This window comes from Mercenaria mercenaria, chromosome 19, assembly GCF_021730395.1.
Source record: "Mercenaria mercenaria strain notata chromosome 19, MADL_Memer_1, whole genome shotgun sequence".
NCBI classification, from domain to species: Eukaryota; Metazoa; Mollusca; class Bivalvia; order Venerida; family Veneridae; genus Mercenaria; species Mercenaria mercenaria.
This window is the reverse complement of record NC_069379.1, coordinates 7,565,383-7,584,104: the sequence shown is the minus strand read 5'-3', so window position 1 is coordinate 7,584,104 and position 18,722 is coordinate 7,565,383. Positions and strand designations below refer to the sequence as shown.

At 34.1% G+C, this 18,722-nt stretch overlaps 1 protein-coding gene across 1 annotated transcript in view; it reads left to right on the top strand.

The window, feature by feature from the left end:
- Positions 1-18,722, top strand: part of LOC123542570 (uncharacterized) — an 85,407-nt gene that overhangs the window by 47,997 nt on the left and 18,688 nt on the right. Inside the window, exons 20-36 of the mRNA XM_053532105.1 lie at positions 3,194-3,279; positions 3,526-3,632; positions 3,888-4,063; positions 4,530-4,673; positions 7,482-7,613; positions 8,160-8,297; positions 10,507-10,644; positions 11,481-11,618; positions 11,927-12,064; positions 12,353-12,493; positions 12,867-12,995; positions 13,253-13,390; positions 13,697-13,837; positions 14,186-14,314; positions 16,062-16,202; positions 16,584-16,718; positions 17,771-17,902. Coding sequence (XP_053388080.1) covers positions 3,194-3,279; positions 3,526-3,632; positions 3,888-4,063; positions 4,530-4,673; positions 7,482-7,613; positions 8,160-8,297; positions 10,507-10,644; positions 11,481-11,618; positions 11,927-12,064; positions 12,353-12,493; positions 12,867-12,995; positions 13,253-13,390; positions 13,697-13,837; positions 14,186-14,314; positions 16,062-16,202; positions 16,584-16,718; positions 17,771-17,902 — 2,283 coding nt within the window. The remainder of the gene's footprint in view (positions 1-3,193; positions 3,280-3,525; positions 3,633-3,887; positions 4,064-4,529; positions 4,674-7,481; positions 7,614-8,159; positions 8,298-10,506; positions 10,645-11,480; positions 11,619-11,926; positions 12,065-12,352; positions 12,494-12,866; positions 12,996-13,252; positions 13,391-13,696; positions 13,838-14,185; positions 14,315-16,061; positions 16,203-16,583; positions 16,719-17,770; positions 17,903-18,722) is intronic.

The window sequence follows — 18,722 nt, the reverse complement described above, 5'->3', positions numbered from 1 at the left end:
TGAAAGTACTTTAATTGATTTAATGAATGAAAGTGGAAAGTAAACTTCGCAGTCCTACAGGATATTCCCTTTCAATCACGTCCCATTAATCTGAACGGAAACGGCGATGAGAAAAAATGACATAAAAAAGATTAGAAGTCTATTACTCAAAACTTTTGCGCTGGTGACACTTATCTATGTCAATACATAAAAAAAGCCATCGTGATCGTTAACAAGATGCTATTTAATCTGCTAGAAACAGAAATTCTGAGTTTTCCTAAATAATCTTGTTAATATTTCTGTATTTTTAAGTAATATTTAGGATCCACATCTTATAAAGAAATATCAGTTTCAAAAATGTCCCACTGAAACACCCAATTTAAGTTCCATGCCCCAGACCAGTGAGTATTCGGGAAACATACAGAAAAAAAATTACTTCAACACATTTTATTTAAGACTCCAGATGTTGTATGTAAAATCCTGTAGTCACCATTGAAGAAAGGGTAGATTTTGCTAAGATATCAATTAAACTTTATAGTAAAAATTTGTTAATCGTATATGACTCGATCCGCAACTGAAAAGGCGAGTGCATGAGCTTGCATGAGTAGGAGGTGTACAAGAGAGATATTACACTTGAATCAGTTAGCGAAAGGATCGTCATTAGTTACAGTCTATTTTTATGCTTCGAATAACGTCCTTTTTGAATTTTAATGCATAATTCAAAGCATTATTATTACCGAAAGAAAAATATCATACATCATTCAGTCACGCTCAGAATCGCACATTTTCATTTGGTTTGCTTACAGAATAATTCAACATTACGTTCTATTATGACAAAATCAAAATCGTTTCTGTCGACATGAACCATGACGGCAACATGTAATTTTAGGTAAATGAACCGATGGATCACAATAGAAGACACGTGCAATTTTCCCACCAAAATAAAAAACAAACGGACAGGATATTACGCATAACATATACATATACACAGTGAGATGAATTCCCGACGGAAAGGAGCCTATAGAATATTTGACAAACTTATTACACGAACAAGGAAACATTTAACTTTCGGTGTATATATGAAAACCGTCAATATATTTCTTATAGGTCCAGATGTGATATGCATAGTTATGTTAAATCTTTCTCTCTTTATACAGTTCCTGCGTTTCTATAATCTTTTGTCTATTTGCATTTGACAATAGTCATTGCATCAAATTCTTATCTAAATGTTCTCTCAAATGAGCTTTTCTGCTTTTTCTAAGAAGAAAAGTCTTAAAGGTGCTGGGGACGACGGGAAGTGGGCAAATCAAATCCCGTACCCAAATCTCATAGTGGGGTCGGAGGAGTCTTTCAGGTCCCGCTCCTACTATACCTATGTTACACTTTCTCCTTAATCATTTTGAACGTTCCATTATGTTTTATTCGCTCGTGCGCCTCGGGTAAGCCAGGTCTATCATAATCCATTGGAGTCTATCACAACATATATATGACACCGGATATTATACATTTCAAAATATGTTGCATGCATTATACTTATATAGAGATAGTTAACGTAAGTCATGTGCAAATTATGATACACATTTGAGCACCGCGCAAAAATAGAACTATCAATCGATCTCTGGGCCGTTGACTGATCAACAAGTCTTTGTGCCAGATACAGTAATTAACCTGTGCTCTTTTAATCCAGAAGAAAACAGAAGTCAGGTAACACTTGCGACTATTACGCACATACCCTGTGAAATTTAAAGCACGCTCCAGACTGCAAATTCAACGGCAAATGCACGAAAATATAAAAAAAGAGTTTAATTTGCCGTTTATTTGGATATTTGACAAAGCAGAAAAAACGTTAAATTTCTCGTGGGTGACGTTTTTAGTTTATGCAACCGTGTTTCTTTGTCGATAAGTGTCGTAGTGTTGTCACACGGAGGAGGAAGTGTTACACGAAGGACGGAGTTCTTCTGATAACCTGACATGTTTTCTTCTGATAACTGTTACGGAGTTCCTGGAAAACGTTCGAATTCCTCTGATTGCAGTATGACAAAACAAGGAATCTGTCATCAAAATGGTAATTATTTATCTTTGCAGTTATAAGAAGAATACATGACAGGTTATCAAACGAACTCCGTCCTTCGTGTAACACTTTATCCCCCGTGTCATATGACACCGATATTGGGGTAAACCTTTGGAATGGAACATAATTTAGCTCTTTTACATTTACATTTTGACTGAATTTTCACAAAACACTTTAAGCGCCTTATTTTACTCACTTTTTATGAATTATACGTGTGTAAACAAGCGCTTGTCACCTTCGAAGCGCTCTTCTTTCTTTTGTTATGCTTTGGTAAATGGACTAAAACAGCTATTTATGGTTTTATACAAGAAAAACCGTTACTGTTGTAACTAAATGATTACCAACGAAAATAGACTTGAGCATCTGCGATGTAAACATACAACATTTAGTTATGCAATTAATAAAGTTATTTTTGTCATTGTAAAGTTTTACACGTATTTATCCGCAGGCACTTGAAGCAATAAGGTAGTCTTGCACGTTTGAGAAACCGGAAGTAATGACGTAACGCCATCTATCCGGATAACGTAGAATAAAACCTGGATTCGGCAAATGGTCATGAAAACCATTTTATAAATAAAAGACATACAGAGAATAAGATATATTATAACGGCACTATCTTTCTTAGGTTATGATATTCTATTACAATGTAAAACGTGGGACATTGTAAATAATTCTCAAACATGTCTTCAAATTAGCTTGAAATGTGTGGATCAATCTTATCAAGGGCAAATATCTTAGGAACAAGTACTTGGAGCTTTACATTTAATGTCACCATATTATAGGCCATATGTTTATTTACGACTTTGAGAAGTGTCATCAAAATCTGCATTGTAGAAAAATTCTATTTTCAAAAATTGTGTCAACATTGAGATTTTCCCATAGACTCCTATTTTGAAAAGTTGTGTGATGTCAACATTTTTCAAATCAGACTAGCAAAAGATGGAGCAAACGATCCTATCTTTATTTATTTGAGGATTTTTCTTGAAAAATCAGGGTTCAATCAAATTCTGCATTGTAGAAGAGAATGATATCCGAACGTGCAGAACAATCTTAAAGCGAGCAGTTTGATCTAGAAAGATGTGTAAAGAAATTATGTCTTCTGATCAGTAACACTAATTCATTAGTGTATTAATCATTTTTCAGGAAATTTCAGTTACATTGGAAACCTAAGTATACTCTGGCGGGGGCAGTCAAGTAACGACACAATTGTTAATTCCATCCAAGATCAGGTATTACGGTCTTAAAATACAAGAAAATTGAATTAAACTATAAGCAAATCATTATTTCTTTTTCAATCTTATTGTTACTATTCCTTTGGATAAAGAACCGCATAACCACGCACTACTTTCACGTGTTGTTGTTCGAAATTATTTTTGGAAATGAAAAAAATAAGAAATGAATACTGGTAAGCATAGTGAAACTCTATACGTACATTTCAAAACAGAAACTGAATTAGATTTGTCTTATAAATCCAGTTGAAGATTATCTACACAAACAAGACACTCGAAAATACAACATTCTCCGAGCCTATAAGCAGTCTGTTTGTCTCAGCAACTGTGCTGAGTCTTAAAGTAGATATAAGGTAAGCTATTACTGTAAATGTGTATTAGATTCGAATGAAACGTAACACTATTTTGAATAAAACATTTAAAAAAGAATAGCATGTAAAAAACTACTTTACATTTTTAAATTTTCTCTTCATTTCGGATTTACATACTTTCTAGTATGAAAAGAAAATTCAAGCGCGCACAGTTGTCATGGGTATTAAGAAAGTAGTCCAAGACTTAATATGCAGTGTAGTTGATAACTTTAAGTTTATTTTGTTTTTATTTTTTAGTACTAAAATTGACCCAATGCATAAGTACAACGTTTTGTATAATTTGCGCATGGGGGAACATGTTGGAAGTGAGAGAGTATCAAATGTATTATATACTGCGTTTAGTAACAAAAGCTTGTGGGTCCATAATTCGCAGAACCTAGACATGACTTTTACTTCATACTATATATTCAAAGGTATGTACAATATCTCACACATCACTTTAATATTAATAATGTTTGAATAAATCTATCCTATATTAATATTTTGCATAAACGTCAAACAATACAGTAATTGAAATGTCATATATTTAGAAAATTACCTCCCATATTAAAATGCATTAACGTGATTGTACAACCTTACATTAGTGTTTATTAGTAGATTAGTTTGCATACTCATATACCTAATGTTGGTGTGATGTGAAATAAAGTTTCATGTTGCTATCCTTGTTGTTGCTAAAAGATGACATTTTAGTGCAATCATGAAGTATTTGTTGACTGCTTTTAATCTGACTTAAAATTTAATTTGGAACCACTAGTTACTCACACATTACTCTAGCAACAGTATTTGTTTAACACCTTTCTTGCCTTTTTCGCATAGTTTCGAAACTAATTCCGGTAATGGCTATGAATTTCGTTCTATTTCTTTATATTCATTTTAAAGATTCCGACAATATACTGTGTGATTTGACATCAAATGGCAACTGTGACCCAGTAACAACTGATTGTCGGCAAAAGAATGGCACAACGTTTTGCAAATGCAAGAACGGATATGCGAAATTGAATCCATCAGAAAAATTCTGCATCGGTATGGATACAAGCTTAATGAACTCATTAGATAGCAAATGCTCCTGCTTTCAACATAATCAGAGGCGGTATTTCTAGTCGATTGTGTTCGAATCTTCCTTATCAATGCACTACATTTCATTCAGTCCTGCCTCATTGCGATTACTTAATATTTGTTAAAAACCCTGACGTTTAAAAGAATACTATGCTGTCCGTAGATAAATTGCAAAAAATTCGCCTGTTTTCGAATATCCATGCATTGTCTTTTATTTACTTAAGCCTTAATATTCGTAGGCTTGTAAAAGTATGCGTAGTTGTTTTCTTGTATATAATTTCAAAACATATGTATGAAGGCTTTGAAATGCAGGCAAATGTCCATATATTTCTAGAAGTTATATATATATATTAACAATATTTTAACCAGACAAAAGTACATGGTAATGAGAGTTTAATATTTTCATTTAAAAGACAGTCTTGTGATCAAAGACATATAACTCTTCATGGACATGTACAGCAGAAACATCAACGGGACATAATAAATTGCATATTTTCTATTTGGGCGTACTACATTTTACTCTCAACAGTGATCTGAATTGCTGACTAATGTTCGCTTATGATATTGAACATCTGGAACAGTTTCATAACATTCTATTATATACTGAAAATGTAAGCTCTGACTGAGACTCGAACCCAGCACATCTCGAAATTAAGGTAGACACTCTACTACTAATTTATAACAGCAGTATTTATAGTTAGACTGTGTTACGTGCACCCTTATTTTCTACACGACTACACTGCGTGATTTCTTTTACAATAGCAGCATATTCACTTTGTTAGCCTCGGTAGCCTAGTGATAGAGTGTCCTCTTCGAGTTCGGGAGGTTGTGGGTTCGATTCCCGGCCACGTCATACAAAGACGTAAAAAAGGTATCAGTATCTTCCTCGCTTGGCGCTCAGCATTAAGAAGATAGTGTTAGGACTGGTCAGTCCGGTATTAGTATTTATGTGACTGGGTGGGTATCATGCCACGTGTCTACGGCGTGATATTCCCATGGGACAGTTGGGGGCATTATGTTCACTGCTACAAGTAGACACCGTCGTTTAAATGACTGAATAATTGTTAACAAAGATGTTAAACCCAAACACACACACGCGCACGCACACACGCACGTACACACACATACACACACACGCTTTTGTTAGCTAACACCAATTTTCATTGAAAACATGTTATCGAAATTAGCCCAATTTTTTCTGACGTAATTATCAGTGTATGAAATAATTTACTGGCGATGCCAGCGAAATATAACAGATAGTGTTAGGACTGGTCAGTCCGGTATTAGTATTTATGTGACTGGGTGGGGTATCATGCCACGTGTCTACGGCGTGATATTCCAATGAGGCAGTTGGGGGCATTATGCTCACTGCTACAAGTAGACACCGTCGTTTAGATGACTGAAGAATTGTTAACAAAGATGTTAAACCCAAAACACACACACACACACGCACACACACACGCACGTACACACACACACCAACACACACACACTTTGTGAGCTAACACCAATTTTCATTGAAAACATGTTTTCGAAATTTGCCCAATTTTTTCTGACGTAATTATCAGTGTATGAAATAATTTACTGGCGATGCAAGCGAAATATAACAAGTTACACCGAAAATTTTATATTTTCTCTTTATAAAACCCATTAAATTTACTAAAAAAAACAAAGTACGCGAAGAACTCTTGCGAACCAACTTTAGATATCCCCCCTTCCAAACATTGTAACTCATTGGTATTTCTTCACCAGAAGTATCCTTAATCTTTATCAAATATGGAAAAGTTGAGATGTTTATGAATGGTCTGTGAAACTATAGTAGTCTAATCAGCCCAAGAATCATCAGATTATCCTTCAAGTTTGACATTAAAATAGATTTGAGATATCGTAATCCGTCTCGGGTTAAAATGAAATCATATTCGGGAAAAGCCTAGACTCGAAAATGTATTCATATAAAAGCTTGTCTAAGCTTAAAGTGACTTATTTATTGATTCTACTTTTGTGTCCTATCCTCCCACTTTCCCACCTCGAAAAAAGAGCGGGGAGGAGGTGCTTAGAGGTACTCTTGTCCGTAAGTTTTCTCGTCCGTTCGAATTGTATCGTGCAAAAGATATTTGACCTAGGGTTGTCAAACCTCACAGGATTGCCATTTCATTCAGAATAAGACGTTGTGCACCTGATATTTATCAAGAGGACTGCATGTTTGTGTCGCATGTATCTCAAAAAGTATTTGACTTTAGATTATGAGAAATATTAGAATATTATTCAATATGTGAAATTGTGCAACTATCGTTTTGTTGCAGGACAAACTATAGTAGAGTTACCAGCTTGGGAGCAATGAAATTTAATTTATGCCTACTGATTATATTATTCACTAAAACTTAATATGAAATATAATTAGCATATCTATGTATAGTATCAATCTTGTTGGTTTCATTTTTTTTTATTGTTTGCTTGTTTTTTGTATTTGCTTGAGAGAAAATAATTTAGAAATGAAGTATCTTTTCTGTGTTCATGCGAAATGAACAAAGGAATAGGATCGGCATATGCATGGATCGCTGTAGTGATTCCTGTTTAATTTGACGTTCGCATGAACAAGAAAAATATGTTCCATTTCTTATATTTACATTATATTTTCCTTTCCATAGAATAATACGTCGCACACATTTTGTTGTGTTTCATATTAAAAATAAGCTTCCCGGCCATTATGTACAATACATGATGTAAATACAATACAATGAAATATAAACAGAGTATTTTGCATATCTTATACAGATATAGACGAATGTAAAACCTACAATTGTAACAATGAAACGTGTGTAAATCTTCCTGGAAGCTGGATGTGTATATGTAAAAACAGCAGCTTTGTTCCGGTTCAAGACGACAGAAATAACTTTACTTGTGGAGGTTAGCTAATACAGTGTATAAAATATTTTGTAACTAAGACTGGTATCTTTGTAAAAAGTAACTATGAATTGTGTTATCAATATAAGTATCTGACACTAAATTCACATTAGCATGTTTTATTTGTGTCTACGTTATCGGGAAAAAAGGACTTATTTTCAAATAATGCATCAGTCATGTGGTACATAAAGAATAATGGTTAATGATAATGTGGAAACGGTCCAGTAGGAATACCCACACGTTTGTAAAGCAACTTCCATAAACGAAACCCTTCAGTAGTATATACGTGTAATGATGTTTCTACGGTTAACATATACACACACAAAGTAAAACAAACAAAAAATAAAAATATATAAAAAAACAAAAAAAATTGGACACAACCTTGACAGTTGCCATGTACATACATTTTTACTTCTGGTACCTATCTATTACATATAGATTAGTTTAAGTTGAGATAGTTGAAACATGTTTCACTTTGTGATGATAGTAAAATGACACTGTTAGAGAGGAAATGCACATCATCTGTATTCCTTTTACCTTTTTATGCAGAAGTCAGTCTGTGTGATATACTCAAAGACTTTGAATGTGACGGCAGTAATATGTCATGCGTAAGTGACAAAGGGATATGCACCTGTCCCAAGGGATATCATTCTGTATCTACCAATGAAACGCTCATGACATGTACAGGTATAAAAATTCTCAACGTACAGACTATTATAACAAATTAATACATATGTTACTATATTTAGTAACAACAATGAATGTATTTTCAGTAGGTTATTGCTTTCACGCACTGATTATCACTTATCGGCCCGGGCCAAAAACTCATAATCATAATCCGCCCAGTGAACACGTGCGCGTGAAACCAGTAGCTACATAAAACGTCATCATGGACGTCATAATGGTCTGTCACTGGTCTACAACGGTAAACCGTGGTTTATCGCAGAATCGCAATGCTTGTTTTCGGTGCTTCCGAGGGATCTACTTTCCAGATTTTAAAATTAGTAATAAAACATGACATGCACATATTTACTTTGGATCTAGACTTCCGAGTTTCAACAGTGTTCGAGTATGCATTGTAAAACAGCATGATTCGCCGACGAAGTTGCGAGTTCTTCTCGGTGAAAAAGTTATGACTGCTTTTCATAAACATAGATCTAGATCTAGATATCTAGCTAAGCTAGAGCTATTGTTAAGATTGTTTTTTTTTTTTTTTTTTTTTTTTTTTTTTTGCTTTTTGTTTTCATGAACTGGCTCAAATTATGTGTTGTTCCACATTTTTAGAATGGCGAACCTTTAGATGAGTTTGATAGATACATTACGAGTTAAGATCTACCTAAAAACTCCGTAGGCCTACCGACAAGAAATTCTGTAGATCTAATTTGTCTAAATGTGCAAGAATAAACACAAATTTTGAGACACAAGTATCTCCAAACTATTTAGCCATTGAAATCTAGCGACAGGAGTTGCTTTTTGTACTTTTAGCATATGTAAATGTTGAGTTCTGCTCAAACCGGGGCTAGTGGGCGTGGACGGAAGCATGTATTTCCACTACCGTCCATGAACAGGCTCAATCAAACCGAGCCTGCAACATTTTCGTTTTTGTCGTGTTGAGCGACCTGCGAAGTTTCCACTTTTTTTCTATTTTATTATCACAGCAGCGTTGTTTGTGCCGTGTGGCGGCCGTAAAAAGTCTCCCCGTACATTCAGTCAGGGCTGTTATATTTCGATTTTCTCAGATTGTTCAGCACGACTTTTATGTCGTGTTATTGGTACTGTTTCTCAACATGACCATTTCGGCCTGGGTGGTTCCAATACTCCCGCTTTCATAGCCTTGGGTATTGTATAATCACCCCTTGGATATGGTGCCTGCATTTTAATTTTGTCTTTTGACAGTTCCTGTGATACGCAGGCTCCATAACCTCAGATCCCCTTCCTAAATTCCAGTCTGTTTAGTTCTGCCCATTGTTTTCTCGTTTGGGGCAAACCCATTATTTTATCTGGGGACCAAACGCCGCTCTTCATGGAATTACACGCCTCAACACGTGTATCATTGAAGGTTCCATGTTCACCGCCGTTTGAATACATCTGCGGATGTCTCTAAATTGCTTTTTGTACTTTTAGCATGCGTAAATGTTGAGTTCTGCTCAACACGGGGCTAGAGGGCGTGGACGGAAGCATGTATTTCCACTACCGTCCATGAACAGGCTCAATCAAACCGAGCCTTCAACATTTTCGTTTTTGTCGTGTTGAGCGACCTGCGAAGTTTCCACTTTTTTTCTATTGTAGTTCTACTGCTCTTGACTTGAGTAGTGCAACAAAGTACATGTATTAAAGACATTGATACACGCTAGAGCCTGGCCGGGAGGTGATAATCGGCTCGGAATTCATAATGGTCCGGGGGCTAAAGCCCTCAGGCCATTATTCATTTTCCGGGCCGATTATCACCTCCCGGCCCGGCTCTGTCGTGTATTAACCTCTATATCTACTTTTATTATGATGTATATCTAGTACTTTGACTTCAGCTTATATAGGTGTGTATTTCTTTATTTCTTTTACGTATAAAGATACTTTTAGCATTTACTTTTAAACATTGTGTCTAATAATTGTAAGAAGAAACTTTTCTCGGCAATAAGTTTAAAATTATTGCGCATTTTATTTAACGTATAGCAGAGATTATGATTCAATTAAAGTAAACTACATAGATGAAATTAGATTAATGATGTATTTTGATATTATAATTAAAATGGGGAGTCGCATAGAAAGCGTTTTAATGTTTTAATTCATTGGTATCAGTTAAAGATTAATCAATTTTATTCATTTACTTTACTTACGGAACTATAAACTGCTTTTGATTGTGTAATGCTTATTTTAAGAGACATAACGATATATTTAGATGTTGATGAATGTGCTGAGAACATTGTCCACTGTTCCGGACATGGAAAGTGCGTGAACACTCCGAAAGGATATAAGTGTGAATGTGAAAAGGGATACTCCATGAACAACACAGATCCATATAACGTATCCTGCTACGGTAGTACCATGTTTTATCATATACAGTCAAACTTGTGCTAGAAACCACCCGTGAATAGCAACAACCTGTCGACAACGACAGGTCTCTGGTCGTTCTCCCCTGTAGAAAAATGGCCATGAATAGCGACCACCTGGCGACCGCTACCAGCGACCGGCCTTATTCATTCCAAGGGGTCATATTTGCCCCCAATAACGACCAAGCTGGACCGTTCCGACATGAAAATATTTGAAATCCGCCGAATTTTCATGACTTTCGCATTACAGCAAAGATAATAATAACTGTTTGACTGAAAATTTGCAAGTTTGCACCAGCCGAATTAATACATAGAACTTAAAGAAAGAAAGAAGCTGTAAAAATATTTTTTTCAGCATGATAATGGCTAACTGAGAAGTGACCCTTCCCCTCGAATAAAGACCACCTTTGAACAAAGACCACTTTTGCTTGTTCCGAAGAGTGGTCGTTGTTCACAGGTTTGACTGTACATTAAAAGCATACTTGAAAAGAATCACTAGTGTGAAAATGTGATTCCAAACGTTATTAAGGTTCTCTTGAATGGAAGCTAATTGTTTGCATTGAATTTTCTCATCTTTTTTCGTCTTTATATTTTATATCTGTCAAAGATTAGAAAATTTAAATAAAGTTAGCAAATTTATTTTAAATACAATCTTGTCAACAGTCTTAGTGTAAATGATAAAATGTTTCGAAGCATGAAAATAATTAGCGAATTTATTGGTATAAGTTTAAAGTTAATAAATTTTACGTAATTGTAATAGCTAAAGGACTTGAAAACTACTTTTTGATTGCATAATGCTTATTTTGAGAAACGATATATTTAGATATTGATGAATGTGCTGAGAACATTGACCACTGTTCCGGACATGGAAAGTGCGTGAACACTCCGAAAGGATATAAGTGTGAATGTGAAGAGGGATACTCCATGAACAACACAGATCCATATAACGTTTCCTGCTACGGTATTACCATGTTTCATCATAAGCATTATTAACATCATTAAAAAGAAACGCTATCGTGAAAAAGGAAGTCCAAAAGTTATGTAGGTTCCCTGGTTTGAAATAATTGTTTATATATGTTATTTTCTCCCCGTCGTTTCGTCTTTATATCTTTTATTTGTCAAAGATGAAAACATATGGAATAAAGTCAGTAAATTAATTTAAAAACAATATTGTCAATATTTTTATTGTAAATAACAAAATATTTCGAAGCATGAACATAATTACTAAATTGGAATTATATTTATATTATATGACTGTGTTCCATTCAGACATTGATGAATGTAATTCAACAAAATATTCCTGTAAGAATGGAGCTTGCAATAACACAATGGGTAACTGGAGTTGCAATTGCCCTAAAGTTGGATTTTGGAAAAATGAGGTTTCCAAGGATGTTGTGGTCTGTGAAGGTATTAACTCTCTCTCTTTCCCTCTGTATAAATTCATTTTAATGTTTTATCTTTGAATCAGTCATATAAGTTTTTAAATGAGGTATGTTTACTTGCTGTAAAGATATTCGCTATACTTTATATCCCGTTTCAACTACCAAGGTCTTAAGATTTAATAACAGAAACTATTATACTACTAAAAGTAAATTCTAAGCACGATCGTGAACATGATGCTATAGCTTAAATATATGTTATTTAAAACAAAATGTTAAAATCGTATTTGTTAATTCAGGCCATTCTTCTTTACAGATATTAATGAGTGTTTTAATAATTCCTACTTGTGCGACGGAAAATGTAAAAACACGTTTGGTAACTGGATATGCGAATGCGATAACGGATACCGGTCTCATCCAAACGAATTACACTATGCATCAAACATCACTTGCAGAGGTAAGTTCCTTAAAACAATTACATTGATTTATTATCTTGCTTTAATTGAAGTTTGAAATTATCATTATTGTCATCAATCATATTAATTTTGAATACCATATCTACTCTCATGATGTATTTGATGTTAACAACTAATCATGAACGAAATTAATACATTACGAAAATAACCTTACATTTCATTTGAATATCAAACAGTATAATAGTCGAAACATTATTTAGTGTGACATTTATAGCTGTTTTTTTTATCTAACAAATCAAATGCTACAAACTACAATTTCTGATACATTCTCACTTTCTGTACATAATGTGAATTATATCTGTGATTAACCATGTCTCCGTGGAAAGAGCAATTCAGAAATGTTGTCTTTTTTAGACATTAATGAATGCACCGAAAACAATATTAACTGTTCTGGACATGGAACTTGTAGTAATGTGCCAGGCGGTTATACATGTGTATGTGATACAGGATTTATCTTTAACGAAACTAATAAGTCGTGCGAAGGTATGTAATAACTTGGAGTACACATGTATTGGCATTGCATTTCTATATGAATTTAACTTCTTCAATTTAAAAAGAATAACAATACTTTTGTTTATATTTTTCTTATAAACACCTAAAGGGAACTATGCAATATTAGACAATTTATCAATTTAGAATAAGCTTAATGAAGGAAATAAACTAGCAAATAAGTGATGAAATTTCGACTACATTATAATATATTATTGGGTTTCATACTTAAAAGACTTTGTTCTATTTAGATATTGATGAATGTCATTCAACAAAATATTCCTGTAAGAATGGAACTTGCAATAACACAATTGGTAACTGGAGTTGCAATTGCCCCAAAGTTGGATTTTGGAAAAATGAAGTTTCCAAGGATGTTGTGGTCTGTGAAGGTATTGAACTCTCTCACTCTCTCCCTCTCCCTCTCTCTCTCTCTCTCTCTCTCAATTTGTAAAGTCACTTATTTTTTATCCTTTTATCAGTCATATAAGTTTTTAAATGAGGTATGTTTACTTGCTGTAAAGATATTCGCTATACTTTATATCCCGTTTCAACTACCAAGCTCTTAAGATTTAATAAAAAAACTATAATACTACTGAAAGTATATTCGAAGCACGATCCTGAATATCATGCTATAGCTTAAAATGTAATTTAAAATTTAGTTCTTACTTGTAAATTCCGGCCATTCTTCTTTACAGATATTAATGAGTGTTTTGATAATTCCTACTTTTGCGGTGGAAAATGTAAAAATACGTTTGGTAATTGGACATGCGAATGCGATACCGGATACCGGTCTTATCCAGACGAATTACAATATGCATCGAACATCACTTGCAGAGGTAAGTTCCTTAAAACAATTACATAGATTTATTATCTTGCTTTAATTGAAGCTTAAATACATTATTGCCAGTAGTGATATAAAAAAAAAATAATAACTTATCTACTGACGTATTACAACTGAGGTTATGATTAAATACCTGAGGTTAATGATAAATCAAGCATTTAATACAAGAAATGACATAATTATGCAAGTGACCTTACAATTCATATCGAGTGTCAAATTTTTATAATATTCATCTTCAAATATTTCTGATATTTTCTACATTCCTATATATAATATGAATTCGAACTGAGAGTAAGCATGTCTTCACGGAATGTGCAATTGAGAAAAATGTTGTCTCTTTTAGACATTGATGAATGCACCGAAAATCATATTAACTGTTCACAACATGGAAAATGTAGAAATATGCCAGGCGGTTATACGTGTGCATGTGGAACAGGATTTATCTTCAACGAAACTAATAAGTCGTGCGAAGGTAAAAATAATTGATTGGAGTACACATGTATTGGCATTGCATTTCTATACACAAAATTGGATTAAGTAAAATATCGAATTTAAATTTGACTTTTACGATTAAAAAGCAACAGTATTTTTTGTTTTTACTATATTCATACATTAGGGGGACTATGCAATATTTTACAATTGATACAATTAATAAGTCCCCACAAATGTACAACATCATCAGACTGAGGATCATGTGCAAGAACTAGGTCCCTAGGTCAAAAGTCAAGGTCAGAGTTAAAGGCCAAAGGTCAGATACAAGAATGAGTTTGTCCGGAGCATTTCTTCTTAAAGCATAGATGGATTTTGATGTAAGTTGGCATAAATATTCATGACCCTGAGTCAGATTGTCATTCATAAGAAACAGTCCCTAGATCTAAGGTCAGGGTCACTCTTGGAGGTCAAACGTCAAATTCCAGAATGACTATGTCCGGAGTATTTCGTCTTCATACAAGGAGGGATTGTGATATAACTTGGTACAAATGTTCATCACCAGAATTAACTTCCCTTCGTTATTATTATAGATAACTTATATTATAACTTCATTATATTTGGCCAAAACAATTCATAAAAATGCAGGTGCTACGACGGGCATATGTTGTGACATTTTGGCACTCTTGTTTATATGTATAGATGAAACAATCAACAACTGTATTTTTATGTATATGCAAGTTTTCATCCAAGTGTTTTGTTATTATCATATCGCATAATTATATAGTACAATATTGTTTATACGTCATTGACAGATGTAAGTTCATTATGTTATTCTGTAGAGAAAATTAGGTGCTCTTTAGTAGGGGACTTTGTATTGCATGACAATACATAATTCACTTGTTAAATTAAGAAAGAACATCATGAAAGAAATAAACAAGCAAAACTCAAATGATAAAATTAGACTACAAAGGAAAAGGATATGGCATTTTAAATATTATAATTTTAATGAAACTGCCGCCACGCCATTTTGGTCTATATGACATAATCGTTCTTTCCTTATATAGACATTGTATTTATGGCAAATACCCCCACCCGCGGTTTATAGGTGTAACCTGAGAACTCTTTGGCCTAAGATAGTATAATTTGGTACATAGGTGTAATATTATAACATACAGTTCAAGATAGATTGAGATCAGTAGGTCAAAGGTAAAGCTCACAGTGACCAGGAAATTTTGAATCGTTTCCGGAAAATAGCTTGAGAACGCTTGGGCCTAGGATGATACAAGTTGCTGTGAAGGTTGGTTATGGCTAGCAAATTACCCCAATTGATTTTGAGGTCAAAGGTCAAGGTCACAGCGACCTGGAACATTTAAACCGTTTCCGAACGATAACTTGAGAACGCTTGGGTCTAGGATCACGAAAATTAATACGATGGTTAATCATGATATTAAGCAGATGAACTCTTAATTTTCAGATCATTAAGTCAAAGGTCAAGGTGACATGACAAGGTCGTATTCGTTACTCCCAACTAACTCATTCATCTTATTATATATGACTTGTCGGGAAACACTCTAAGAAATGCATTTAATTTCATTTCTCCAAATGCCACTACAAGTTAACGCATGTTTTTAGATATTATATTCTGTCAATTAACGGTTTTCATATCGACTTTCGCTCATATGGCCGGTCTGCTTCTACGTTAGTCTTCGAAATATCCGGAAATGAAACATCGTAGATATATCTCATCATTATGTATTATCATGAAATAATAGTTGTCTTACTGTCAGACATTGATGAGTGTCATTCGCCAAAATATACATGTGGTGGTGAAGGGAAATGCTCAAATACACATGGCAGCTGGACCTGTAGTTGCAATGATTTCGGATATCGGAAGCACGTGTATTCAAAAGACGTGATAGTATGTGAAGGTATTAAATAAATGAATTATTTTCCCCTATGATACATAGAAGTTCTTTCTGTCTGTTTGACTGTTATTCGAATAGAACTTATATTGAATTTTTAAAACGCTTGCTCGAAATACTATAAAAGCTGGTATTATTTTGCTATATATTTCAAATGAAAAGTAATAGTTAATAACACCACTGTAACGCAACCTTTGCTTTCATGGTTAAAAATATCTCAAAGCAGAAAAGCTCGTGTGTGTGTTTAAATACTGAATTATAATATTTTTTATTTGTATCTTTCTATCAAAAGGCAATCTTCGTGTTAACTATACTCATTAAAAATACCTGCTTCTGTGACTTATGCGGAAATCATTCTCTTATCCATATATTGCAACATTTTAAAAGATATAGACGAATGTTCGGATAGTGTTTATTACTGTGGCGGTTCTTGTAATAATACTCTGGGTAACTGGACTTGTGAATGCGACAGTGGATACACAAGAGAGTCAAATAAAGAAGCAACAATAATTACTTGTGAAGGTAAAGCTATACATTATTATGTTAATTCATCGTTTCCTGTAATGTGTGCTGTTAAAATGTATTTTTTATCCTCTGATAGAGTCATATTTGTATTTTGTGTTATTTTGTGTATGCAACCTACTGTTAAGGAACGTATTATACAACAAATGTTAACTTTAATGACAGCTAAAAAATAAGATTGTTTTTGAATTTTTATATTATTGATATGCATGCTATTTCTGAAATATTTACGAATTTATTACACGGATTAAGGTTCTTTTTTACAGAAAAATATTTCTTTTCTAGGTCAAATACTCTGTCAAATATTTTAACAAATATATTTTACTCCTTATCTCTGATCTTATTTCTTACACATATAACAAAATTTTCTTGACCATCTTGTTAGCAGGCATCTCTGTTTTATTGCATTTGCAGATGGAAACATACGTTTTCGCTCCTTTTTAATACCTAATTCAATCTGACTAACGAAAAGTGTCCGATATACCCAGCAACTATTCAACTTTTTGTTTAACCACAAAGCTAAATCAATAAGTAACAGATCGACAACTGTGCCTGAGATCGCGCAGTATCAAATATTAGAAAAATGGTTGCGTGGTATAAAAATTATGTCATCTCTATATGAATGATTATGCTCATTTGAAGGGTGTATAAATATCAAATTTGACAATTCTCGGCATTTAAAGACTATATGAAAAACTCAGCTTCAATCTTATCGATTTAACGAGCTATACATTAGTTGGCGCCATATCACGATGCTACCTTGTAAGGGTGGCATACAGTGTGTTAGGTTTGGAGCGAATCTTTCGAGGTTAAATTCATCGAGGAGATAAAGTTTCAGCAGCCAGGCAGTGTGTATATGTTCATAACTTTCAGAATGACGTAAGATTATGCATAAAAACTCATTCAAAGCTGCATGTGCTATTTTAACAGCATGAAACAAAGTGTCATCATTAATTAACTTAACTCATTTTTATTATTTTAGTTATGATATCTATATGGTTATGAAAAAAATGTCTTTAATAAGAAGCTTAAATGACGATTGAAATTTTCAGATATAAACGAATGTGACCTCCAAGAGTCTTGCATTGACGGTGTTTGTGATAATCTAGATGGCTCCTGGACATGTATTTGCCCAGATGGGAAGGAACCTAAGACTATTAATTCTACTACGATACTTTGTTCAGGTAGATCTTTAAAAACCCTTAGTATGAGTACCTGTAGTGGTTTCAGCCAATCAATGTTTGCCATTATTCGACAGCCAGATTGAAAATTCAAACAATATCTTTTCAACATACTTGCTAGTATGAATTATGATGAAACTGCATGACTGCGATTAATAAAAAATAGTCATTAGATCGGATGCTACGAAATATGCCTCAAGAAACAACTATATTCCTAGATTATGGGCATCGACATTGAACATGACGTGATCAAGCTTTTCACGGCCGATTTTGATTGTTTCGCGAAGATATGACGCAATACATTGCTGATTAGATGAATTTATTTGTGTTTGTGTGTATTCGGGTTTAACGTCTTTTTCAACAATATTTCAATCATATAAACGACGGTGTCTGCTTGTAGCAGTGAGCACAATGCCCAGCTTTATAGTGCTGCCTCACTGGAATATCACGCCGTAGACACGTGGCATCATACCCCACCCAGTCACATTATAACATAATACTGAAACCGGGCTGACCAGTCCTAGCACTATCCCCTTAATGCTGAGCTCCAAGCGAAGTACCTGCTAGTACCATTTTTACGTCTTTGGTATGACGCGGCCGGGGATCGAACCCACGACGTCCCGCACTCGAAGCGGACGCTCTACTACTAGGCTAACAATGTATTTATTTTCCTGTAATGTAACCAAATAACGATATCAGTAAAATGTATCAGCGGTTGAACTAGGGAACCATGGTTAACCTCTGGTATGCGAGAATGTGACGTAAGCGTTTGATAAAGTTACTATAACGTTATCATCAGATGATTTTATATTGGCCTTGTTAT